The sequence below is a fragment of the Pyrenophora tritici-repentis genome, chromosome 3, assembly GCF_003171515.1.
Source record: "Pyrenophora tritici-repentis strain M4 chromosome 3, whole genome shotgun sequence".
In the NCBI taxonomy this organism is placed as follows: domain Eukaryota; kingdom Fungi; phylum Ascomycota; class Dothideomycetes; order Pleosporales; family Pleosporaceae; genus Pyrenophora; species Pyrenophora tritici-repentis.
The window spans coordinates 1,032,446-1,057,235 of NC_089392.1; the positions used below are offsets into that span (position 1 = coordinate 1,032,446).

Consider the following 24,790-nt stretch of genomic DNA (forward strand, 5'->3'; position numbering starts at 1 on the left):
GTCCGGGTTTGCTCCTTTAGACCACTAGTCGTACTGCAAGAGGCCCGGATAGAAACCTGTGCTATCCGACTGACCCCGCACTGTAAAGGTATTTTCACCCCTAGCCCAGACTTAAATGACGCGGCCTGCTAGGCAGTCAGCGCTAGCAGTTGCTTTCAATTACCCGGGCATTGATAAGGTAGTCGGAAGCCACCTTTATCGGTCTGCCACACCCAATCAACTCCGGATCGATATAACCGATACAATAGGACTTGCGGAGTTCAAACTATCTAGAGACTAGCACTAGACAGCAGTGCCGTACCGCAAAAACAATCGCATGTATCGATGAATCCTAAAGCTTTGGCTGCATAGCGGCCACGGCGGCAACGTGATCAACCACCTCATCAACTGACTAGAGAACGCCAGACTACTGTGCTTAACTACTGCGGCTATGAGGGTGGGCTTGCAGGCTGTGGAATGCGTAGAAATACATTACGATAGCAAGTGGATATGTTGTATCAGACGCGTTTGGGCGCGTTCGGGACAAGTTCGGAACTTAGTGCCTAGGGGACCCGGTCTACCCGGCCCCCGGCTTCCAAACGGCTGCGTCGGAAGCTTGCAAGTAGGAGCAGGGGTAACATCTGATGCATCTAGAGTCTTATTCAAGGGATCTGCTTCCGTACATCACATTAGCGCCTCAACTATACAGCCGCAATGCAGCCGTAATGCAACCAAGCAATTGCCCCCTGATCTAGCCACCCCTCGGTATTTTCCACCCTGTGCCTTGATGCAGGCTGTGTCAATAGTCGCCTCGTAGTTCATTCCACAAAGGTAGCTAGGTTACTCAACAAGACGTAACGTCCATCCCTGTATGACGAGAATCCCTATATGACGAGAATAACCAATCAAATCGCATGGAAAACAGAAGTGTTACCACTACTCACGATTTAATTAGTTATTTTCGGCACAGTGCTAGACGTTACTCTCGAGTCTTCTCCCATAGAACTAAGCCTAGCCATTTTGTCATGGCTTTTGATTGCTGCTCACAGAATTAGTGCCGTGTACAAGGACCTCATCTGTGCGGATTGTGCAAATTGCGGGGATGTAACTCGGCCCCTCTACGTAGATCTTTCATTGCCATGCGTGTCTAGGGGCTGCATTCTTAAAGCCGACCAAGCTCAAAGCAATATGGAATTCAAAACCAAATGATTAGATACTTTTTCAACTTTTGTTAATGATAGTGCAGCCTGTTTAGACTGCTTATCGTCATGGGCTCTCAAGCAGATACTTCTCGTCCAAAGCACACGCGCAGGAGAGGCGCATGTAAGGAATGTCGCTCGAAGAAGATCCGGTGTGCGTTATACTGCCCCGAATTTAGGAAGCATATGCTAATACTGTTGGAACAGGTGATGGGGCTAGTCCGTGTCACAGTTGTGAAGTAAAGGAATCATCATCATACATTATTGTGGAACCCTAACCTTTACCTAGAAGGCCTTAGCTCCTTGTATATACCTGAATACACGGCGCTCTCAGGGATCGCAAGGAGGCTCAATCAATTCGAATTCGCCCAGTTACAACGACACCTTCCAGAACGTTTCTTCGCCCTTACCCACAACGGAGGGCCTAGTGACGCCAGCCTCTCTGGACTTGTTTAATTTTGTTTATGAGAATCCCATACAGCAAAGGAGGAGTCCCGAACCTAATCGTGAAGATTATTCATCACGAGTAGTTGCGCAGGGGACACCTCGTTATTTCGATGATAGCTTCTTTGGTGAATCTTATCTAGCCACTGGATCTGGAGAAGGTGCGTTCTTACTTGCAACTCTCTTGTTTTTCGTTTCGTTCCAGCAATTATACTTCTATCTGCTGATCAGATTATAATTTACTACTGATTTCCTGTTAGCGAGTTAACACTTACATAGGACTACGCAGCTGCATGCAGGACAGCATTTTACCGAGACAGACATTGCAGTCGACTCCTGGAAGCAACAACAATCTAAGCGCCTTCGAGAATAGCTTGAACCTAGCTGCTCGTCGAAATAGTGAAGTTGATTCAAACAATGTAACAAGGAATGCTTCGCAACAGGGCTCACTCTCCTTTTCCCTTCTAGATCTGGGTTGGCAAGTCTTTCTAGAACCTCTACAGGTCAGTACTTCTTTTCTGCATACAAATCCATAGTGATACAAATCCAGGAAGAAGACTACTCCAGTTTCTAGAGTATGCGACATAACAGCTGCTATCTATGCGTCAAAACTAGGGAGCTCTAGGAAGCAAGCTGCGATGAGAGCGATTAAGACTCTACTTTCGTCTGACTGTCAAATTTCTCTCCCTTCTTTCTGGAAAAGTGGGTTTGATGGGAAACAACCCTCATCCCTGGATATGGCGAGCCCGAAAATAGGTGCATGGATTCACGGTACGTCTATTATCATATACTAGGGTAGTATACTGACTAGGCGAAGAAGCTTTCCAAGAACCAGGAGGGTAAGTAAGTCAGTACACAGTTTATCTCTACATATATCTAACCTAAAGCTAGCTTGAACACTTTCATAAAATCCCAGCATGTTATACAGATACACAGGGCAGTTCTAAACCCCCCAGAACGATCGGTCCAGCCTACCGAGTTATCCCTGTTACTAGTCACGATTACATGGGGAGCTCTACTCGACACAGAGTTTAACAGCTCTGTTAAGGCTAATCTAGCCACTGCTGTTGAGGATATGACGAAACTTCTATTCAGATACACTGACAGTGCGGATAAGTTCCTGGTAAGTGGCATCAACAGACACTATCTATGCTTTTACTAAAATCACTTCAGGCGCTTGTTGCTATGGTGAGTACATAATTCGGGTGGATAAGATAGGGTTACTAATGCGTCTAGCTTTGTCTTGCTGAAAGGATAAACCAAAAAGAACTACATGCGCTGATTGTAGGATGTGCTGGAATAGCAAGTTCATTGAAACTTCAAATGAGATCTGTAGTGCATGCCACTTGCCTTAGTGAAGAGCAGGCTGCGCAGGTTAGGCAAGCTATTCGGGTCCTCTATTGTATCGACAAGTCCTATGCGTTGAGGTGGCAAACTCTTCCAGTAAGTATACTGCTGTTAATACATAAGCCTAGGTCTGACCAGACTAATTCAAATAGCTCGTTAGCAAAGAAGCTCTTCCTGTGTTAGATATACCAAACGATCTAATACTCAGAGATGACACATCCGCGGTATCGGTTGAGCTCTTGCATGCTCGAATGCAATATGCGCATCTTTGTCTGCATATAGCAGAGTTGCGCAAAGCCGTCGACGAGAATACGTCTAATTCCTTCGTGGAAAGATCTATAGAGCTAGCGAAAGCATTAGATGATTGGCACGAATCAATCATAGAGAATCCGTTCATAGCGTCGTTAGAGGAAAGCAGAGCAAGACGCGCTAAGCATCAAGCATTCTGTCTCTACCATGAGGCATTGCTTCACTTGGTGAGCATTTGCTCATCAAACCAGTACAATCCCCTCAATCCGCCGCACCAAGAATGGGAAGCGATCAGACGGCGATCTATCCGGGAGGTCGTGCTTTCGTGCTCTACGATACCGTCTGATGATCTGCTTCAAGACCAGTAAGCATAGAACAACCTTGTGATCGATTGCAGAAGCCACCCTGACTATTGATTAGGAATTTTATGTTCACAAATGTCTTTGCATTCTGTCTGCTTGCTCAGAACTCCTTACTAAATCAGAATACCGAGCTAAGAAGAGAAGACCAAGCGCTGCTTTGTATTGCCAGTGGATTTTTTGCTCGGATGCGTCTCCTGTACCCACAAAGCTTCGTCTTCGAGGAAGTTTCTAATCTTCTCTCTATCATCAACCACGAATGAATATGGGTGGGCAGCCGAGAAGAGACGCTGCTTTGATTGTTAGCTCGTAAGGTTAACTAAGAGATGTGAGATCAACACAGTTTTTGTAATATATTTAGTCGGGAACTGCTCCGTCGTGTTACGTAAGACTAATGATATAAACCACATCCGATTTCATGACTCCAGTACTTGAGTTTCCCCTAGTCCATCAGCCTCAGACAAATTTATGAAATGCGAGTCAGCACAAACCGACAACTAATAACGTGGACGGCAAGCGAATTGCGGAGGTAAGCAAAATACGCACCTTCGTACCCAAATAATCTCTACACATAGGGGGGATGGCGCAGTGGTAGTGCGCCTGGTTGCTTCTGCTAGCCTGCTTGCAGAGGTTGAAGGTTCGAATCCTTCTCCCCTCACCGCTATAATAATTCTATTATTCTAGCTTTACCAAAAAACATCGAACGGCTCCTTTCGAAACCTGGAAAGTTTTTCACCAATACCCCGCACGCTTAACGCTAGCCGCCGCCGTACAACCGAGCCACAAAGTACCGCCGAGACGAAAATATGCCGCAACTGCCGCTATATACAACAAACGTTCAAGGTCCCATGACTTTTTCCCCTACGAGGTTTTTTCAGTCTTAGGAGCACGGGGTTATTATAGCAAAGGGATTGGTGTCAGATAGCAGGGTTACTCGACGTTGGCAGCAACCAATCAGCGTAGAGAGGGTCAGTGCGCCCCTCAAGAGGGCCACAAGCGCGGACACACGATAGACAGAACACAATACACACAATCATCAACATCCATCACTTTTGTGCAATATCTCATTATATCTGACAATTGGTCACAAAGGTGGAGATAAACGGGTGTCTATTACAAGGTCTCTCTCTCTTTCCTGTATAGAAGCAAAAAACCCAAACCCCCATAGTCAAACTCGACCAAAGAAACGAAATCCTACGGGTATAGAGGGAAAAAACTAGTCAAACAGCCCTAGGCCACCGTCCTACATAGTCTCTGACTGAAAAAGGACGTTAATGGATACAACAACAACAACAACAACAATCTCTACACATACATCGAACACCAACTTTTCGAGATGACAAAAAGGTCCTGGATTACCCTTTTTTCATCTCAAATCTATTAAAATGCCTTCCTAGAATCAGTTTCCAACGCCTGTTTCTGCGTGCAGGCGTTGTGGCGGGCGCGCTGGCCGCTGCAACTTTGACAGAGTTGTGACCTGGCCTTAGTTGAGAGAAATCTCTGCAAGTGGTCCGTGCGCCAACTGATTTTAGATGTTCGATCGAAGGCACCCTATACGAAATCGACAGAGCAACGGCTCTTCCTTAGGTATATAGTCTTACTGCTGTAAAGCAATAGGTCTATATATCTAGACGTCATCTATAACCGAACTCCCCAAACCGACACGATATACCGACCCCCTATACCGAACCGCTCTAGCACCTGCTGTAGTTCACCAGCACACTCACGAGCAAACTATCGACAAGGCAGTAGATGTATAGATCTACTATGATTGTAAATAGATCCCTGTATACAATTGCCTACACCACCGAACGCCCTGTGAGGGACGTCAATAGTTGAGATGACCGTATCTGTATTAAGTACTAAGTGAGATATTGCGTGCAGGTTCGAAGACCTGCGCGGGTCGAACTTTGGTGTTCGGCTGTGGCCTTCGCTTAAGGCGCACGGGCCACCTCGCTTACTAGAGGTCGCGGGTTTGATCCATGACACGCCCTACCCACCGAACGCTCCTAACCATTCGATATACCGACCCCTATACCGAACCACAAACCATACAAACCACTTACAAGCACTGGCTTATAAGTATACAAACAAAAAACTAATGAACAGAGAGCTACTATATAACATTAGTACTCTCCGTGCCTAAAGAACACATATTTTACTTTCCTTTGTCATAAGAGCCCGCTGCTACATCTCTTTCTATTGTTACGGATCCATAGCCCCCATATCGATAAGATCCTTATCTTATCGGACTAGCGCCTTGGCGCCCACAGCATAAGTTCGGGCTCACAACGTAGATAGCTCGATAGCTTGTATCTTGTCAAATCCAATCTTTCTTGTGTTACGATTACAAGGAGGAGAACAAGCAACAACGGCAGGACAACGTTGAAGGCAGGGCACAGCGGGTAAGCTCGTGCCGCGCAGTCACGTGACCTGCCCTCCAGGCTTGGCAACACCTCCCAGTGTATCCATGGAGGGCGTTGACCTCCATGGATACGCTGGCAAATGGGTCGGGGTGTGGTTGGGGTTGGGTTAGAAATTTTGCGACCCCAACCCAACCCCAACCCATTTGTCAGCGCCAAGCTTAGGGTTGGGTTGGGGTTGGGTTGGGGTCGCACGGACCATGGGTTAGGGTTGGGTTATAGTAAAAAAATTGCAAGATGTATAATATAGATTTCAATAAAAGAAAAGTTTATATAGTATCACAGTAGATTAACACAGTGTAGCATTAACTAGTTTCATTTATAATATACAGAGGCTTCGCCAGCTAGCATTTAAGCACGTGTATCTAGATATATCTTATAATCTAGAGAAAAGCTAGTAACTCGCGCGCAAAGTAGCGCCTAGCCAATTGAGAATCCTTCTCTTGAATAGTAACCCTCTTTGCGTGAATAGCATTGATGTTGCAGTCTATAAAAGTTATTAAATGAAAAATAGTATAGGGTAGATAGACTATACCCTCAAAATAACCAACTAAGAAAGCTTCTGTAGCTTCCTGAAGAGCTTCGATTGCAGATCGTTGAAAGCGGATATCGGCCTTGTGCACCTGTGCAAATTCGCGCACTACGCGGGAAAAGGGGAGTTTTCGCAAGAGTAGTTCAAAACCTCTCTGGTATCTCTTGATTTCCCGTAATGCGACAGCTAAGCTAAATTAGAAAATAGCTGTGATAAACGACTGTGATAACCTACTGCCGGCCTTAAACTTGCGCTTCTTCTTAACAGCTACAGGTGCCTTTCGCGTAGACTTTCCTGCTACTTGACGTCTAGCCTTACTAGCAAGGGCCTTCTGAGCCGGCTTGCCGCCAGTAACTGTCTTGCCATCAGGACCACCCCGGCCGGCTTTACCGGTGACCTTAGGCCGTGGTTTTGTCCTTGCCATTGCGTAGTAGAGTAGATGATGAACGTAGGCGACGTATGTGATTAATTACTGTGATAAATGTGGTCGACAATTAAGAAAGTAGTAGGCTGAAAGAGTTAGGTAGCTGGAAAGTTTGGGCGACGGCAATTTCCCGATTTCCGCACTAGTAAAGGCAGCAGCGCACGGACTGCATGACGTAATTTGCTGTTTCACGATCGCATACAACCATTTCTGTTGCAAAATCAGTAGCGAGCATATCATACAAACGTGTTAAACTGCTGTGATAAACGCCGAGCTCGCGCATGCGTGCAGCCCAAAAATGAAGGAATCATCGATGTGTTGATCATTTTGGGTAATTTCCGCGTTTTCGCGCTAGCGCAGGCAGCAGCGCACGGACCATTTCTAGGTGAGCATAATGCTGTCTACCCATTTCTCCAGCCCCTGACGCCCAGTAACTCCCAACACCTAATAACTCTCTTTACTACATTGAAAACACCCCATTTACAACAGCGCATTATCACAGTCCCCGCCATGCCTGTCGCGAAAGAGCAAGTCGGCGACGTACCTGAAGGCCTAGTTCCAGCCATCAAACTTGAACCTCCGCCTGGGTTCGAACAAGATGAGTGGGAGCAGCTTACCGATGTAATAATCACAGCCATTTATCACAGCTTATGCTAATATAAGCAGGGATTTGCGTGTGAAGCTGACGAGATTGACGGTATCTTAGATCAAAGAGGTAGTGGGGGTTCACGAAAAGGCCGACCTATCAATTTGAGCGTCCCCTATACTGGCTCTCTGAGTGGTAGCGCCCGTGCTATTGCTCAACGTGAACGCAAAGCTCTTTTCGATAAAGAGGAGAAGGTACTTGAAAGCGTTAGAACAGCCGACCGCTCCGCGAAGTACCAACTGAAGAAATCGCTTTTGCAACAGCCTAAGTATAAATTAGCAAATAGTGCTAGACAGGCTAAGCTGCTAGAGAAAGAGTGGGATATACTTTCAGAGAAGCGGTTTACCCAGAAAAAGTCTGGTAAGTTATCACAGCTGCTTATCATAGACATCTGCTAATAGACTATAGCTGAATGGCTAGAGACAAACCTAACTCATGTGCATCGTAAATGGGATGCGATCACTAAGCAGGTGGATATGAGAAAACACGAGATCACGATTGCGAAAGTGCTTAGCAAAGATGACAAGCCCACCCATGACATTAGTGGTAGAGGAATAGCAAGAATTTACGGCTCAGGTGGTGTTTTGCAAAAGATTCTTCGAAAGACCTATCAAGAAGGATTAGCAAAGCTTAACAACAACGACTTTGAGAGCAAGGAGGCTAAGAGAGAGTTTGAGAAGTTCGTGGAGGAACTTACACCTGATGAGATGAAAGTCGTAACTGATAATGACTGGCAGTAAGTTTATCACATCCTTTTATCACAGAGATACTAATATAATAAGGCAACGGGAGCCACCTAGCATTCTCGACTTACTTGGTGACGCTGATATTGAGCTGGAGGGTGATAAGCCGTACGTTAAAGGTGACGATAGCGATGAGTGTGAAGAAGAGGTTGACTATGACTCTGATCTTGAGGAGCATTTCAATTCACTTGAAGACGAGTACGAGGATGACGACCAGTGGGCTGCTGTACAGAAGCAGGCAGCGCTTGAGGAGTCTGAGGAATCTGAGGACTCTGAGTTTGAGGGGTTTCCGGATTCTGATGCCGCTTCTGAGTCTGATAATTAGAGTTTTAGGCTAAGACACTTTCAAGCATTGAGGGATAGTAAGCAGTTATCACAACCAATTAACACGGATTATTGCGCCATATAATCTTAACTTAAGATTGTGATCTGTCATTTATGCAGATTAATATCCGTGCACTCCTGACGATCTCTGTGTTTACTATGAGGCATTAAAAATGATATTCCGCTAGTAATATGCCAAGGTTTCAAGTTAAATTACAGGCGTCATAGCGCAAGCAAAGCTGAGAGGAGCGTGAGAAGCCTTGAGTCCTACATCCAAACTTAAACTTCTCAACTTTTTCCTATTGTGTGCTACTACTATTAATGCCTTATTCTACTACTTTCTAGAAGCGATGGACATAGCTGCACAGTCTATTGAGCTTATGCCTAATCCTACTAATATTGAATTTCCGGAGGACCTCAACTGTTTAAAAATCAATTCTCCACAGGTTACAAAGGGGGGTGACAGGAGAACGATTGGATTAGTGAAATATCCAAATAATCGTTTTCTGCAAGATTATAGTGTAAGTGAGATCTTAGGGACATGGACAGCGTCGTGGAGTAATACTAGCTGGGGTATAAACCCTAAAAATGATAACCCACGATGGAACTCTCCTACTCGCTATGGCACAGTATGGTTACGATTTGGAGAAGCTGCTGAGCTTCGAACTGGCCACCCCTACGTGTTCTGCTACAACTGTAGTCTTGCACTCCAGCATCCAAATCTAGGTGGTATTGGGACAAAGCACCTTATTACTCATCTTAAAACAAAAAGCTGTCGAAATGTCCTTACTCCTATTCATAATGAGGCAGACTTATCGGCCTCTACTCTATCCCAACGTCAACAAAGAAACAGTACTTCATCAATACCAGCTTACACTACTACTACCTTTGAAAAGGAGCTTGTACGGGTAGTAATCGACAGCAACTGGTCATTCCGAACAGTTGAACGACCATCTTTCCATCGATTTCTTCGGTTCCTTCGACCAGATACTGTGATAATTAGTCGTTGTAAATTCAAGACGATATTCAAGAGTCAACATGAGGAAGCAAAAAGGTCTATCCTTCGAGATCTTGGAAAATCAACAAAGATCTCAATCGCCTTAGATGCCTGGTCTGCAGCTAATCACCTCTGCTTTCTTGCGGTAAAGGGTTACTACATTAACAAAGACTAGAAACTTCAGGAAAAGCTACTTGACTTTCTCCCTATGCGCGGCAGGCACACCGGTACTTCTATAGCAGACGAGGTACTGCATATTCTTCTGGATACAAAGACCAAAACCCAGCTTCTAGCTATTACTTGTGATAACGCTAGTAACAATAGCGTACTTGCTCGCACTCTCCAGTCTAAACTCCAAGAAGTCGACATTCAGTGGAGTGCCAGAGAAAACACTATCCCTTGCCTTGCCCATATTATCAACCTCGTTGTCCAGGATATTATCCAACACCTTCGGCTAGCAGCAACTACAGAGTTAGGAGCAAGGGATACCCTACAGAGACGTCATATACAGGACATTGAGACGCATATTTCAGTCCCAAATTCCCTTCGCAAGGTATTTCGCTTTTAACACATTCATTTATCACATACTAATAATAGACTAGATAAGGGCGATTTGTATCGCTATTGACGTATCACCTCAACGCTTTGAGCGGTTTATTGCGGTACAACAACATCTACCGCCAAAGGGGCGATTATCTGTTATCCGCGACGTGAAAACCCGATGGAACTCAACATACGACATGTTAGAGCGCGCGCTCAAAATCCAAAAATATATTGATGAATGGCTTAAACAAGAAATCTTGCTAAGGCCAGGTAGTCACCTGGATAGCTCTCTAGACAACAATCAAATGGCTGAGATTGATTTCCGGGATCTTAAACGCCTCCGCTTATCTTCGACTGAGTGGCATCATCTCGAACTCGTTACTGAGATGCTTAAACGGTTTAAAACAGCAACTAGCTTCCTCAGCCAGAACGAGAAGCCCCAGATTCAGTATATTTGGTTAATGTACAATCGACTGTTTGATTTCTTGGACAAAATGTCAGAGGACCTAGATGAGGATGAAGAAAATCAAGATGATAGGGAATGGCTAGACGTAGTACGAGCTGCAGCTGACAGGGGTCGTCTAAAACTGAGCAAGTACTATTCGAAGACAGACGCAGAACGTGGGTTCTTGTTTAATTGTGCCACTATCCTTGATCCAACGCAGAAGCTTACAGCATATGAAGTATGATTATCACAGCTATTTATCACAGTCACGCTCTAATTACGCTTATAGGACGATTCATGGGAGCCACAGTACAAGCATCTCTACCGAGGCCAATTTCTTGCTTACCTTGATCGTTATGATAATACGGACGGGAGAGGTTCAACCCCAGGCTCTAGCATAGTCAAAAGGAGGTCACTTGGGAATGAGTGGTTCAGAAAGCCAGCTCCTCCCCCTACATCAGCGTTAAACAGCTTTTCTTCCCAGAACTCTTCACTAGTAGAATCAGACAAGACAACTGGCCCAACCCGCCAAGAAGGAGAGTCCTACCTTAGTACTGCCTGTGTAATGACAGATGACTCTTTCGATATTCTAGAGTGGTGGAAGACGAACGAGCCTACCTACCCACGACTATCCCAAGTGGCGAAGGATATACTAGCAATACCAATTGCTCAGGTTGGGGTTGAAAGAGTTTTCAATGTTGCTAAGGATGTTATTGGTAGTCGGAGGCACCGACTATCTGCCCGGACAATACAGCAGATAATGGTTCTTAAGGATACAATATCTCAAGAGGAAGAACAGGGTCTAGACTACCTAGTTGCTCAATTAGGGGAGGATGGAGAGCCAATTGACGAGGTTAATGATCTTTTTGAGCTTCCAGCCTCGTTAGAGCATACCTTCGATATAGATGAGGAGAACCAGACTACAGAAGAAGAGTCGGAGGAAGAGGTCCAGGAGGAGCGTCAATTGCCACCTCGAAAGCGCCAGCGTCCTCAGCGCTACCGTGATAATTAGCTGTGTTAATATATCTCGTTTTATGTATCTACTATATCATCAACGTGTACACATTATCTTAATTAAGTGTTGTTCCGTTAAAGTACCCAAAAAATATAACCCAACCCCAACCCAACCCAGCCCAACCCAAGCCCAACCCTACCACTTGGTCTGTGCGACCCCAGCCCAGCCCTAACCCATGGTCTGTGCGACCCCAACCCAACCCTAACCCATGGTCTGTGCGACCCCAACCCAACCCCAACCCAAGACTGGGTATACCCAACCCATTTGCCAGCGTATCCATGGAAGGCAAGGAGGGCAGACCTCAACATGGAGGGCACACTCACTATATAATAGTAGGCAATGAGCCCTTACGGTTCATTGTGTTCAACTTCGAAATCTAAGGATTAGTACTTGATTCTCAACTCCCCGTATATTACATCGATCTACCAATCGTGCTATACACCCTCGTGTCCATCGCATCACTCTATCCCCGAGAACCAACCCAAGATCATCTTCGGACGACCTTCACATCTTGATCGATCCCTCACATCTATTCACCAAACTGCTCTTTAGCACCAGGCACTAGCTAGATACTCGGTATCTAGCTAGAAGCAAGCCTAAACTGCCATAGCCAAACAAACACCCAAACTGTACGATAAACAAAACCAGATAGAACGGCCTCCGGCCCAGTCCTACATAGTCTCTGACTGAAAAAGGACTCAAATGGAATAATAATAATAATAATAATAATAATAATCTCTACACATAAATAACTCAACATTCTCTTAACCAATTAAGATGTATCATGACTAGAGTTAACGTGTCTGTGCGCGTGATGCCCATAATCGCGTGCCGCACACCCCACCAATATCGCGACGACGGCAAAGTTGAGGCTGCGCAGCCACGTACAATAACTATTATCGCGAGATTTTCCGGTGTATTGATCTATAGACGTAGCTCTACAACTTTGTCTATCTATATTTTGCCGGAGTATTGACGGCCCGGCCGCGTCGGGTGGTTGTTGGTGGGGAGCCGGTGCAGCCACCTCAGCCAGAGTACCACCGCCAGCACCACCCACGCGTCGTTTTTTTGGCTGTTGCTTTGCAGCGGGCTTTGAAGCCTTACGCTTGCCCGATTGGGGTTGTTGTATAGCCTTTGCAGCGTCGCGATCGCGTCGTTTGGCGTCAAGTTCGGCAGCCTTTACAGCCTTGGCTTCATCCCGCACCTTCTTTGCCTCCTCACGCGCCGCCCGCGCTGCCTCTTTGATCTTAAGTTGATAGATCCTGTTGTTCTCCTTTGCCTCTTTCAACTCTATCTTATCAAGTAGCTCTTTCTCCTTCTCCTTCTCCTTCACTAGCTGCCTGAAGCGGGCCTCTCGAAGCTTGCACGGCGACCACCAAACTGCCCCTGAATGGAACGCTTTTCGCTGCTGTAGATCTAGGGAGGTTCGTGCCGATTGCGGGGCTTCTGGTGAACGTGTAGCGCCGCGCGCAGTGTGTCCTTCTCGTACTCGGCGATCTCTTTGGCAGCCTGGAGGCGGAGGAGTATTTCTGAGAGGTTGTTGGCCGCAATAGAGCTCGGATCGTAGGCCTGATTAATGAGGTTCGTGATAGTAGCTCTACTCACGTTCACTAGTGGCGGCGGTGCTGTTAGTGTTGACTTTCGGAACTTTTTAAGTACTACTTCGGGATCTATAGGAGCTATCCCAGTGGCTTTAAATGCCTTCAACGCGTGCTTCTTAATGAAAGAGGAGTCCCAGGCAGGCTTGAAAAGACGGTAGAAGTCATCCTTCCTCACAGCTAAGAGACCGTGGCTCGCCTGGAGGTAGTGCTGCAAGCTGAGTGAGTACGCGGCTGCCAGAGGTTTGAACATTACCACATCGAGTGGCTGCAGCGTATGGGTACTATGGGGGGGTAGTACGAGTAACATAATATTGTGGGCGATCGCGTAGTCAATAAACTCCATAGTAACGTGACTCCCATGGCCGTCAAGGATGAGTAAGCGTGTGTGATTGCCGGCCTTCTCCTTCGTATGGCGATCAAACACCTGTTCGAGCCATGCCAGGCCTACCTGATCATTGGTCCACCCTGAGGGACTTGAGGTAACGTAGACTGGATCGTCAATTGCGATATCATCAACCCATCTGGCGTACATGTTGCCCGAAGTAGCTTCGTATATAATCGCGGGCGGTAACGTACTCCCATCAGCACATATAGCAGCGATAACAGTGATCCAATCTCTGTTGCCGTCCTGTATCACTTTCTTAAAGCCCCCAGTCTCATATTTCTGCTTACTAAACACTCTCTTACTCCTCCCCGTCACTCCAATAAGGAATCCCTTCTCATCCATATTATATACATCCTGCGCCCGAATATGGTGCTGAGCCATTTTAGTAGATAGTAGATCAAAGTACGACTCGTACTTGTATACAGAATCAGCCCGGTGGCGATTGCGGTCCAAACCAGTTGACCAACGTGATATAATCGCGTCGGGATGACGGTGAAAGAAGCGCGTCACCCAGCTTTGGGAGGCAGCCCTTCCGGCTATAGCACTAGCAAAGTTCTGGATCATAGTCCTCGTCGGTGGTAAGCCAGCCTCAGTAAGCTCGTCAATGTGCTCTAGAAGCTGTAGCTCCTGGTGTGGGTGAAGGAGTTGCTGATTACGTGATTTGGCTTCATTTGAGCCCCGGATCTGTTGATGGCGTCGCGACAACGTAGAGCGATCAACACCAAAGCGGCGCGCAACCTCAGAGTATGTAAATTTATCTCCGGGATCACGCGATTCAATAGCTTCAATCGCAGCGTTGATACAACTCATAGTTGTGGAGTTATGGGTGGTTGAAGTGGTAAGGGTGGATTGGTGTTGATGTTGCGGGGTGTGCGGCACGCGATTATGGGCATCACGCGCACAGACACGTTAATCCCCTAACTCTGCTGCATTTTTTTGACACGTGCATCTATTGTGTGCGGCCTCACCACACACTTTACAGTGACGGACACCCTTGCAGCTACTACCTGCTTCTACCCTCTCTACCTTACTACTTCCCCTGCCTTTACCTTTGATAGAGTCCCGCCTTCCTGAATCCGCTTCTTCTTGCGCTTCTTATGCTCAGAAGCACAGCTCTCAACCACCAAACTTCGAGTTTTTCCGAACACGTGAAACTCCATCAGAAACCAACTATATCCATCGAAAGAAATAGATTCCGACTACTCCCAAGCCGTGCAGCCGCGTGGTTGTGGAGATACAAGGAGTCTAGTACCCCAAACGCGACGCGTCCGAACTTTCAGAAGCAAACGCACAGACCAAGCCAAGAAACAACAACAACAAGACAACAGAGAGGCTAAAATGGCCCCAGATAGCGACACTATCGTAGTCCAGCTACCAGAAGACCTCCGGACCCCAAGCATACTGGACGACGAAATGGAGACCGACGAAAGGCATCAAGACAACCCAACAACACCCATCGAGCAGACCACCCAAGAAACACCAAAGTTAATTATTCAGCCACCACTAAATAAAAGACCAGCGGCATTCTCCCCAGAGATAACTACAAGAGAGAGAAACCCATTCCAGAACAGCCAAGAAAAGAAACCAAGAGCAAATGACTCAACCCAAGCAATCTTCTGGGCAAGGGACCTAATTCTACAAGCATCTACTATGGCCGAATCCCATCTATCCCAAAACAAACTACTACAACTACTGGACGTCTTTAGAGACTTTACGGAACTAGGCAGGGTTACGCAGCAAATGACTGAGAAGTTTACAGCACAGCTTGCGTACCAGACTGCAACGCTTACAAGCGCCTCCCAACAAGCTACAAAGACACTAAAGAAAGCTGTTAATGCCGCAACTGGACCACAAAACCCAAACAAACAAGAAAAACCAAACAACCAGAACACCCAGAACACCCAAAACACCCAACAAAACAAGACATCATACGCTAGCGTAGCCGCCCAGAACAACGGAAACACATGGACTACAGTGTCTACAAAAAAGAAGACAAACAAAAAGCCAGCAAGCTACTACCAAGCAGTCCTTACGCTTACCCAGCCTACGTCCCACACACCACTCCAGATTAGAGACCTAATCAACGAAGAGTTCACAAAGGGCGGCATCAAAGACCCAGTAGTGAAGGAAGTAACAACAAGTAGAAAGAACAATATTATTCTAACAACTACTCCAACCTACTCAGGAGAATACCTAGTCCAACACAAGCATATATGGCATCAAAAGTTTGAGCTAAAGAATGTACAACTACTAGAATCATGGACGAAAGTAGTAGTACATAATGTGCCAACAGAATGGGAGTGTAAGGGGCTGCGCAAAGTATGCCAGTGCCTGGTAACAGGATTGTATTCGATGAAGAAGAAAGCTATCTGCAGTGCAACGATATCTATATACGTTTGGCTTGTTGTTCACGTAGCTTCTCGAAGCATCTAAAGTGCCGAGGAAGCTCCGAAGGTTCCACCGAGGATCACCATAGCATCTGGGCTCTAGCCCGTTACATTACCCCCCTCCTCTCTCTCTCTAGCGTCTGGATGGATCTCGTTTGAGCCACGACGGAATCCTGCGGGAAGCAGTCTTGTTCTAGGGTCTCGATAAGGTTCCGTGAACTGTTCCTATCGAATCTTCGCTTCAGTATTCTCCAAATTCTCCTTAGGCTCCATTGTTGGCAGATGGTAACCCTTCCACTTCACTTCGTACCACCATTTCATTCCACGTCCACGCCGCCGACAGATCTCTGCTAGGATATCTTCAACTTCCCACATGTCTGCACCATCAGTGTCTACCTGGATCGGTAGTGGTTGGTCATCGTCCCTTGACTGGCTCGGTAAGGGGTCTGATGATGCCAGTCTTAACCGGTCAACGTGGAAGACATTGTGAGGTCCTGGAGGTGTATTAAGGCGGACCGTGTGGGTGTCGATTACTTCGATTACCGTGTATTTCGCGCTTCTCCAGTCGAGTTTCTTTGATCTCCGGCCAGTGGCAAACTGTTTTCCTAACTGTAGCCATACTTTGTCGCCAACGCGTAGCTGTGGTGCTTCTCGACGATTTCCGTTTGCCTGTCGTTCTTGTTCTTGCTGTGCCTGTGCCATGGATGCCTGGGCCATCTCTAGGAGTTCGCGTAGTTTGGTAACGATCGATTCAGCCTTCTCTCGGTCAGATTTCTCATGTGCGTTGTATCTCCGTCGATCGGCACCTATAGGGATCTCTAGCTGTAGAGGGTCGATGTTGTAACCATGCTGAAGGAAAAACGGAGATACTTTCGTCGTTGTTGCATCCCTTCCTTTAATCGCGATCTGCGCCAACGGGCACAGAGGTGCCCAATTGTCTTGAGCCCAATTAACGAAGGCCTTCATGTATGTCTCCCAAGTGCTGTTCATCCTTTCCGTGGCTCCGTCGGTTTGAGGGTGAAAAGCTGTAGATATCCGCCGATTAATCCTAAGAATCTCTCTCAGGGGGGATGGCGCAGTGGTAAAGCGTCTGGTATTCCTCTACCGCACTCCAAATTTGCAGTGTAGTAGAGGTCGAAGGTTCGAATCCTTCTCCTCTCACCGCCACTTGTGGCTTTACCAAAAAAATATCGAACGGCTTACTCCAACTCGCAAATTTTCACCTACCCCTGCAAAAAACTTAGCGACAGTTTATAGCCGCAGTACACCCGAGCCACGTACTGCTACGACTACAACACTACGCTAAGCTTGTTACAACCCTACGCCTCGTTCAAGATCCCATGGCTTTTTCCCCCTCGAGGTTTTTTTCAGACTTAGGAACACGAGGAAAGCGTTGCAAAAAGAGATAGGTTGAAGAGAAGGAAAAACAGGCAGCTATAATAGGGTTTTACTTTCTCTCCTCCCCTGTAATAGCTAGGACATGCCTAAACCACAATAGTCAAAAACACAACCAACGAACGTCAAAGGAGAGATAAAAATAGCTAGAATGGCATCTGCCACCGTCCGACATAGTCTCTGACTGATAAAGGACGTTAATGGATTACATACATACATACATACAATCCTAAGAATCTCGCAAAGCCTTCGCCAGAATACGCTAACGAACTGAGTGCCCCGATCTGATGTGATCGCATCTGGAATCCAGTGATATGCGACTACATATGTGATGAACGCTTGAACAACTGTTTCGGTCTCAGTGTTAGCTAGCGGTATAAACACTACGTCCTTGCTTAGGCGATCGGTAACAGCCATTAGGCTCTTTTTACCATCGCTTTCTGGTAACCCATCGATAAAGTCGATTGAAATCTCTTTCCAGATTTGCTCTGGTACTGGCAAAGGTTTCAGTAGGCCTTGTAAGCCATCTCTCCATGGTTTCGTTCGTCCACACGTGTCGCAGTTCCGTACGTATCGTCGGATATCGTTAGACATCCCTGGCCAGAAGAAGTCTCTTGCAACCATCTTGTACGTGATCTCTCTACCAGGATGCCCTGTTGCTACAGAACCATGAATCCGCTCGATAATAGAAGTTCGCAGGGGTTCGTAGTTAGGTACCCATTTCCGGTTTCGGAAATAAAGTATCTGGTCCTTGATTTTGCACTCTGCAATCGAACATTTGATCTGGAGAGCAGCGGGAAATCTCCTTTGTTGGCTCTCTACTGCTTCGCGTACTTCCTGATATACTGGATCCTTTTCCACTGACTGAATCCAGAGGTTCTCAATGTCGTGTTGGCGCGGTGCATCTTCCTGGTCATTCCCTTGAGTTGCGGCAGGTAGGGCGCGGATTCTCGCGGACATCGCTATAGTGCCTGTCGCTTTGTCCGCTTCCTCGTAATATGACGTTGTTGATGATGTTGATTGTGGTTTAACGCCCTATCTGTAACCTCCCATAGGGTATTCGGGCGGGTCCCGCCGTGGTCTTATAGTGTTGTCGCACTTGCCTCGTGGAACCTATTCCTAGGTGTTTTGTATCTAAGGGGAGTGATGTCCTGCCTATATACATGTTCGTGAAAAGGACTCCCGCCATTTGAAGCCGTTTTCCTACAATATTCTAGTATTTCGTGGCTTGCGCCTTTGATCGATGCAGTACAGTGACTGCTTTGTAGAGAGAGAAACGAAAAAGTAACAAGAGGCAATTTGAGATATAATGAAAGGTGTCGGCATACACACGGTGTGTCGCCTAATAAGGCCCAATGTACCGCCTCGATCCTACTTCGGCCCAACTCGGACCCAACGCTATGTATACCTTCGTAGCCCCCACATTCGTAGAATCATCATACACCAGAATACCAATACACAAGATTACCTTAGCTACTGTTATTCACCGTACGATCGTACAAGGCCTTCCAACACTGATCAGTGATTGCACGGCAGTCACAGACAGTTAGGTTAAGAAGAGATAGATTCTTTACCCCGCGCGTTCCCTAGATTGCCTATATCAGCAAGGCGGAGTTATCTATGCTAAGCTCACTGTTAGCTATATCAGGCGTCGTTCGTGGCTAGCGACCGACCGTTACAGCCGTATCAGAAGCGTTCCAAGACGCCGTCTATACACGCGCCAACCGACCGGTTGAGATTTGACCCGTGTACAACCCACGACCACCGACGCATCTCTAGCGAACGCAGCTAGCGCAACAAGCGTCAACAAGAACACAATAGCAGGAGAGAGAACATCATCGGAAAGAGCACCGGTAGCCAGGACACCGGCAGTAGGAATGGCGAGCAGTAGTAGAAGAGTGGTACCCACACTAGAGGCGCTACTAGGGACCACAAACATAAAACCAAGAGAATGGCATCACATCGATCCAGAGATTTGGGAGGACAACGTTGAAGCTCCAGACGATGAGGTAGGGATTACTACAGCAACAACGTACATTGCGCGTGCGATTGCGGACTATACAGATCGACCAACAGCAGATGAAGAACTCTTTTGGGAGTTCCGTCAGGACTTTGAAGGATGGACAGAGGCAATGTTCCTACGTGCCCAGCCAATATACACAAAGGAACTAAAGCGGATCCTCCGCTTTAAGGGAGTGTATACTGGCCGTATTAATATGGCACCTAGTGAGTCTCTAGCTAGGTTATTACGCATGGAGGAGTACCTAGAATGGCCTCAGGACGTATTCCAGTCGGCTGTGTTTGACACACGATCAGCTGCGCACATGTTGCAAGAGCGGGCACTACGGCAACAACGCAGTGAAGGATCAGTACAGTCCACAGACAGGAGATTATCAAGCCAGGCCCAGAGCCGAACCCAAACGCCTGTAAGGACAAGAGGCCGAGACGTAGACAGTCGGCAAACCCGCGATCAAGACCAGACCCACGCCCGTGTGCAAGGACGACAGGAGACCGTTGAGGAAGAACAACAGATTCAGGACCAGCTAGCAAAAACGATTGAGAAAGCCCAAAACCAACCAATCCGAAGCCAGCCTGTAGAGACAACTGAATCCGCACCGCAGCCAGCCTATCAGCGCGTCCAAAGTCAGCAACCTCCCCTCACCTACAACAACTTCGACCGATTCCGCGAGTATACACCAGCATACCCGCAACGTCCGAAGGGACTGAGCGTTCCCCCAATTGTGCCCTCTGGTGAAACAGACCCGTACAAGGCAGTTCCACCAATCGAGTTTGGCAATGAGAAACTGGATCCTAAGACGATCAATGTCTTCGTGAAAATGTGGGACCGAGACAAAAAGTATACGGGAAAGCCGTACGACCTCCTAGACGATAAATTGAAGATCTTCTACAGCATCTGTTATCACGCAGACATCGAGCCAGGGCAGTTCCATGCAGTCTTTCCACGGATTCTCGACGGCCGCGCAGAGGAGTATTACCTCCACTTCGTCGATCAGCGGATGGATACGTTCTTGACTGCCTACACAAAGCTCAAGAACCACTTCGACACAGACGTCAACCACGGCCATTACTACGCGGACTGGACGACGACATCGTTTGTCAAAGTCCGCAGGGAGAACCCCGAAAAGAACCTCCACGAGGTCCTTGACATCATGCTGGACAAGCTCCAATTGTGTCAAAGAGCACTTGGACAGCAGTACATGGGAGAATACGCGCTCCGAACGACTGTAATCACAGCATGCCGAGGCGTGAAGGAGCTCGAGATGGCACTCTACAAGCCGTCTCTAGAATGCGAGGTTCTGTTTGGAGATCTGCGATCGTCAATCGAAAACTCACTCGCCATGACCGTCTCCGTCAACTTCACTGAGGCGGATACGGATAGCCAGTACTACTTGGATCGTCGGTACAACAACAACAGCTCTGGAAGATTGCGAGGGAATTACAACCCTCGCGGTGGACGCAGCGGATTCACCCGCGGACGCGGTGGGCTTCAGCACCGCTCTGGAGTCAACACACAAATCGACAAGAAATGTTACGTCTGCGGCAAGACAGGCTGTTGGTCCACAAACCACACGCTTGAAGAAAGAAAACGCTCAAAAGCGCAGTACATCACACACTGCGCGATTACGGGAGAGCAAATGGAGTTTAGCACATTTCTCGTCGCGTACGAGGGGGAAGAAGTCGACCAGTTCTTCCTAGAGGAGCAAGACGAAGATGATGAGGACCAAAGATTGGCAGTTAAGTACCTCACAGATCAGGCCTTTTTGCACCACGTGACTGGAGAAGACGTCTACAGGTGCAAGGAGCCTATTACGCCCGCAACGCAGTTCCTTATCGAGGATCGATACTCGCGAATCACGTACCAAGGCATTCTTCCTGACACTGGTGCCTCAAATGTATCGACAGCCGGAAAGGAGCAGTTCTGGGCGCTCCAAACTGAGGACCCCACCGTAACTCTAGATACGTCTACTGCTGGAAACGCATCTGTGCAATTTGGCAAAGGAAGCGTCACTACTTCGATTGGAACCGCACATGTATCGACACAGATTGGAAAGATCAAATTTGAGGTCTTGAACGCACCCACCCCGTTTCTCCTCTGTCTGAAAGACATGGACCGGCTCCACGTGTACTTCAACAATACTACGGACCAGCTGGTACAAGGAAAAGCTACCTTTCCAGTGATTCGCAAATGGGGACACCCGTGGTTCCACCTAAGCAAGGCAGAGCGCGCGCGCGTATTCCTTACGGAGACTGAGCTCCGACGCTTACACCGGAGGTTCGGGCATCCAGCCGTCGAACGGCTGATACGATTGCTCAAACGCGCAGGACACGAGGACGTGGATGAACGGCTGCTCCGAGAGATCCAAACGTTCTGCCATCACTGCCAAGCGCATGATCCAGCGCCGCGCCGATTCAAGTTTAGGCTGAAAGATGATCGGGAATTCAACTTCGAGATCCTCGTAGATGTGATGTATCTGAGTGGGAAACCAGTGCTTCACGTGATCGATTCGGCTACAACATTCAACGGCGCGCGATTTCTACCGTCTATGAGCGCGAAAGACACCTGGGAAGCACTCCGCCTGCTCTGGATTGATACATACCAAGGGCCGCCAGATATCGTCACCCACGACGCCGGCACCAACTTCGCGTCAGTCGAATTCAGATCAGAGGCGAAGATCATGGGAATCACATGTAAACAAGTGCCAACCGAGGCCCATTGGTCTATCGGCAAGGTAGAAAGATACCACGCACCGCTCAGACGCGCGTACGAGATCCTGAGGACAGAGCTTGACACTGGCACCAGCGACGCCGCAGTGTTGCAGATGGCAGTCAAGGCCGTCAACGACACCGCAGGCCCAGACGGGCTCGTACCCACGCTGCTCGTCTTCGGTGCATACCCCCGGATATCCATGGATTCACCACCATCTCCCTCGATAACCCATCGCGCGGAGGCAATCCAGAAAGCGATGAGGGCGCTGCGGAAGGCCTCAGCGGAACATGCGGTGAGCAACGCACTTGGTACCAGGAATGGGCCTACTACAGACGGGGTACTGTCACTGCCTCTTCAGAGTGAGGTGATGGTATGGCGCGAGAAGAATGGATGGCAAGGGCCGTATAGAGTCATCGATATGAAGGACCACGATGTTACTGTAGACATGATCAACGGCCCAACGACGTTCCGATCCACTGTCGTAAAACCGTACTATCGCGATCTGACTACAGCGATAGACGGCGCAGATCAAGGCACAGGTGGATCTCCGACCACAGACGAAGCGATTGCTGATGAACCGCCACTACCGGTACCACCGGCGGAAGCCAACCAAGCGGCTCAGCCGCGCAAGCGGGGCCGCCCACCTGGATCAAAGAACAAGCCCAAGGTGCAGTACCTGTCGAAGAAGGAGGAGGACGATTACGCCCTGGCCGTCAAGCTACGCAATGACGGCGTGATTAACGTCCGGGCGCTCCATTCGAAGCATCCGATCAGAAGGAGATCGACGACCTCGTCGGCCGTGGAGTATTCAGTTTTGAGCTGTTTGATCCAACTCTACACGGCGGGTATCGTATCTTCAAATCGCGCATGGTCCGCGAAGTCAAAGGCAAGACCATGGTCCCGTACGAGAAATCACGCCTCGTTGTTCAAGGTTACAATGACGAGGGCAAACACGAGATCCTGACGCAGTCGCCAACCATCCAACGAGCCAGCCAGCGCCTGATTCTAGCCCTAGCGCCTGCATTACTCGATGAGGGCATGGTTGTGGAACTACGAGATATCACGCAAGCGTACCCACAGGCACAAACAGAGCTATTCCGCACGGTTTTAGCGCACCTCCCAAAGGAGCTTATAACAAAGTATCCCAAGGGAACAATTATTCGCGTAATCAAGCCACTCTATGGAATCGCGGAAGCAGGAGTCCACTGGTTTGCTACGTACCAAGGACACCACTGCAAGGAGCTCGACATGGCTACATCAACGTATGACCCGTGCCTCCTGATCACGAACGGGAGACGGGAAGCGTTTGGAATAGTGGGCCTGCAGACAGACGATACTCTCGCGATTGGGACGCCTGCATTCTCTGGTGCAGAAGACGCTGCGCTCCAGAAAGCCAATTTTCGAGCTAAGCCCAAGGAGAGACTGTCCAAAGAAGTATCACTCGAGTTCAACGGATGTACTCTAACGTTGCGCGGAGACACGATTCTACTTACGCAGAAGGGACAAGGTGCCAAGATCGAAATCATTGATCCGAAGGCAGCAAACCGAGCACAGAAGTACATGGAGCAGCGCGCGCGTGGCGCGTACATTGCGTCGATATGCCAACCTGAAGCATCGTTCGATCTTTCCGCGGCTGCGCAAATACAACAACCTAAGGACACAGAATACGTGAAGCTTAACCGCCGGCTGCAGTGGCAATCTGAGAGCATACAACGAGGCCTGCGATACGTCCCTCTCGACCTCGCTACAGCAAAGCTGGTAGTGTTCACAGACGGATCCTTCGCGAACAACCAAGACCTTAGCTCACAGCTAGGGTACCTACTTATCCTTGCGAATGAGTCGAGTCGACAAGACAGCACGTTTGATATTCGTGGTAACGTAATCCATTGGAGTTCGACCAAATGCAAACGCGTTACCCGGAGCGTTCTTGCCTCAGAAACGTACGGCATGGTTAGCGGTGTCGACATCGCTATCGCTATCCTAACAACCCTCAAGATAATTACAGGACGCCTAGGTCTACCACCGATCCCACTTATTGTGTGTACGGATTCATACTCCTTGTATGAATGCCTCGTCAAACTCGGAACAACTGCTGAGAAGCGACTGATGATCGACATCATGGCGCTTCGGCAGTCATACGAGCGTCGCGAGATCACTGAGATCCGCTGGATCAACGGAGAGGACAACCCGCGGACGCATTCACGAAAGCAACACCAAATCGCGCGTTAGAACGTTTCATCGAAAGCAACAAGCTGTCAATCCGAGTAGAGGGATCTGTGCAGCGACCTACGGAGTAGGCACATATGCCTATTTGGAATCCCTCTCATTGTGCCCTTTTTAGAAGACCCGTTTTTCCTTACATCAGTCGTTACAATAAGAAAAGATTGCCAGTGTCGGCATACACACGGTGTGTCGCCTAATAAGGCCCAATGTACCGCCTCGATCCTACTTCGGCCCAACTCGGACCCAACGCTATGTATACCTTCGTAGCCCCCACATTCGTAGAATCATCATACACCAGAATACCAATACACAAGATTACCTTAGCTACTGTTATTCACCGTACGATCGTACAAGGCCTTCCAACAAAAGGTTTGAAAGAGAGCGTGTGGGTTGTGGCATCT

General features: G+C 48.0%; 9 protein-coding genes across 9 annotated transcripts; 5 read left to right on the forward strand and 4 right to left on the reverse strand.

Moving 5' to 3' along the window:
- Nucleotides 1–2,359: 2,359 nt before the first annotated feature.
- PtrM4_077750 (uncharacterized protein) lies at nucleotides 2,360–3,586 on the forward strand (the record flags this gene model as incomplete). The annotated part of the gene is made up of 6 exons (XM_066106283.1): nucleotides 2,360–2,393; nucleotides 2,440–2,461; nucleotides 2,514–2,745; nucleotides 2,796–2,810; nucleotides 2,859–3,065; nucleotides 3,122–3,586. The coding sequence occupies 6 exons, from the start codon at nucleotides 2,360–2,362 to the stop codon at nucleotides 3,584–3,586; spliced, it is 975 nt and encodes a 324-aa protein (XP_065963221.1).
- A 2,797-nt stretch (nucleotides 3,587–6,383) lies between these two features.
- On the reverse strand, nucleotides 6,384–6,956 carry PtrM4_077760 (HHT1, Histones H3 and H4; the record flags this gene model as incomplete). Its single annotated transcript, XM_066106284.1, has 3 exons — nucleotides 6,384–6,487; nucleotides 6,536–6,718; nucleotides 6,767–6,956. The coding sequence occupies 3 exons, from the start codon at nucleotides 6,954–6,956 to the stop codon at nucleotides 6,384–6,386; spliced, it is 477 nt and encodes a 158-aa protein (XP_065963222.1).
- Nucleotides 6,957–7,466: 510 nt separating this feature from the next.
- On the forward strand, nucleotides 7,467–8,670 carry PtrM4_077770 (DNA-pol-phi domain containing protein; the record flags this gene model as incomplete). Its single annotated transcript, XM_001940714.2, has 4 exons — nucleotides 7,467–7,577; nucleotides 7,623–7,962; nucleotides 8,011–8,338; nucleotides 8,385–8,670. The coding sequence occupies 4 exons, from the start codon at nucleotides 7,467–7,469 to the stop codon at nucleotides 8,668–8,670; spliced, it is 1,065 nt and encodes a 354-aa protein (XP_001940749.2).
- A 1,844-nt stretch (nucleotides 8,671–10,514) lies between these two features.
- PtrM4_077780 (uncharacterized protein) lies at nucleotides 10,515–11,666 on the forward strand (the record flags this gene model as incomplete). Its single annotated transcript, XM_066106285.1, has 2 exons — nucleotides 10,515–10,892; nucleotides 10,944–11,666. The coding sequence occupies 2 exons, from the start codon at nucleotides 10,515–10,517 to the stop codon at nucleotides 11,664–11,666; spliced, it is 1,101 nt and encodes a 366-aa protein (XP_065963223.1).
- Nucleotides 11,667–13,085: 1,419 nt separating this feature from the next.
- PtrM4_077790 (uncharacterized protein) lies at nucleotides 13,086–14,465 on the reverse strand (the record flags this gene model as incomplete). The annotated part of the gene is made up of 1 exon (XM_066106286.1): nucleotides 13,086–14,465. The coding sequence occupies one exon, from the start codon at nucleotides 14,463–14,465 to the stop codon at nucleotides 13,086–13,088; it is 1,380 nt and encodes a 459-aa protein (XP_065963224.1).
- A 528-nt stretch (nucleotides 14,466–14,993) lies between these two features.
- Nucleotides 14,994–16,088, forward strand: PtrM4_077800 (uncharacterized protein; the record flags this gene model as incomplete). Its single annotated transcript, XM_066106287.1, has 2 exons — nucleotides 14,994–15,485; nucleotides 15,606–16,088. 2 exons carry the CDS (start codon nucleotides 14,994–14,996, stop codon nucleotides 16,086–16,088), a joined length of 975 nt encoding a protein of 324 aa, XP_065963225.1.
- A 179-nt stretch (nucleotides 16,089–16,267) lies between these two features.
- Nucleotides 16,268–17,032, reverse strand: PtrM4_077810 (uncharacterized protein; the record flags this gene model as incomplete). The annotated part of the gene is made up of 1 exon (XM_066106288.1): nucleotides 16,268–17,032. The coding sequence occupies one exon, from the start codon at nucleotides 17,030–17,032 to the stop codon at nucleotides 16,268–16,270; it is 765 nt and encodes a 254-aa protein (XP_065963226.1).
- Nucleotides 17,033–17,583: 551 nt separating this feature from the next.
- On the reverse strand, nucleotides 17,584–18,397 carry PtrM4_077820 (uncharacterized protein; the record flags this gene model as incomplete). The annotated part of the gene is made up of 2 exons (XM_066106289.1): nucleotides 17,584–17,621; nucleotides 17,659–18,397. The coding sequence occupies 2 exons, from the start codon at nucleotides 18,395–18,397 to the stop codon at nucleotides 17,584–17,586; spliced, it is 777 nt and encodes a 258-aa protein (XP_065963227.1).
- A 917-nt stretch (nucleotides 18,398–19,314) lies between these two features.
- On the forward strand, nucleotides 19,315–24,395 carry PtrM4_077830 (uncharacterized protein; the record flags this gene model as incomplete). Its single annotated transcript, XM_066106290.1, has 2 exons — nucleotides 19,315–22,899; nucleotides 22,941–24,395. 2 exons carry the CDS (start codon nucleotides 19,315–19,317, stop codon nucleotides 24,393–24,395), a joined length of 5,040 nt encoding a protein of 1,679 aa, XP_065963228.1.
- Nucleotides 24,396–24,790: the final 395 nt, after the last annotated feature.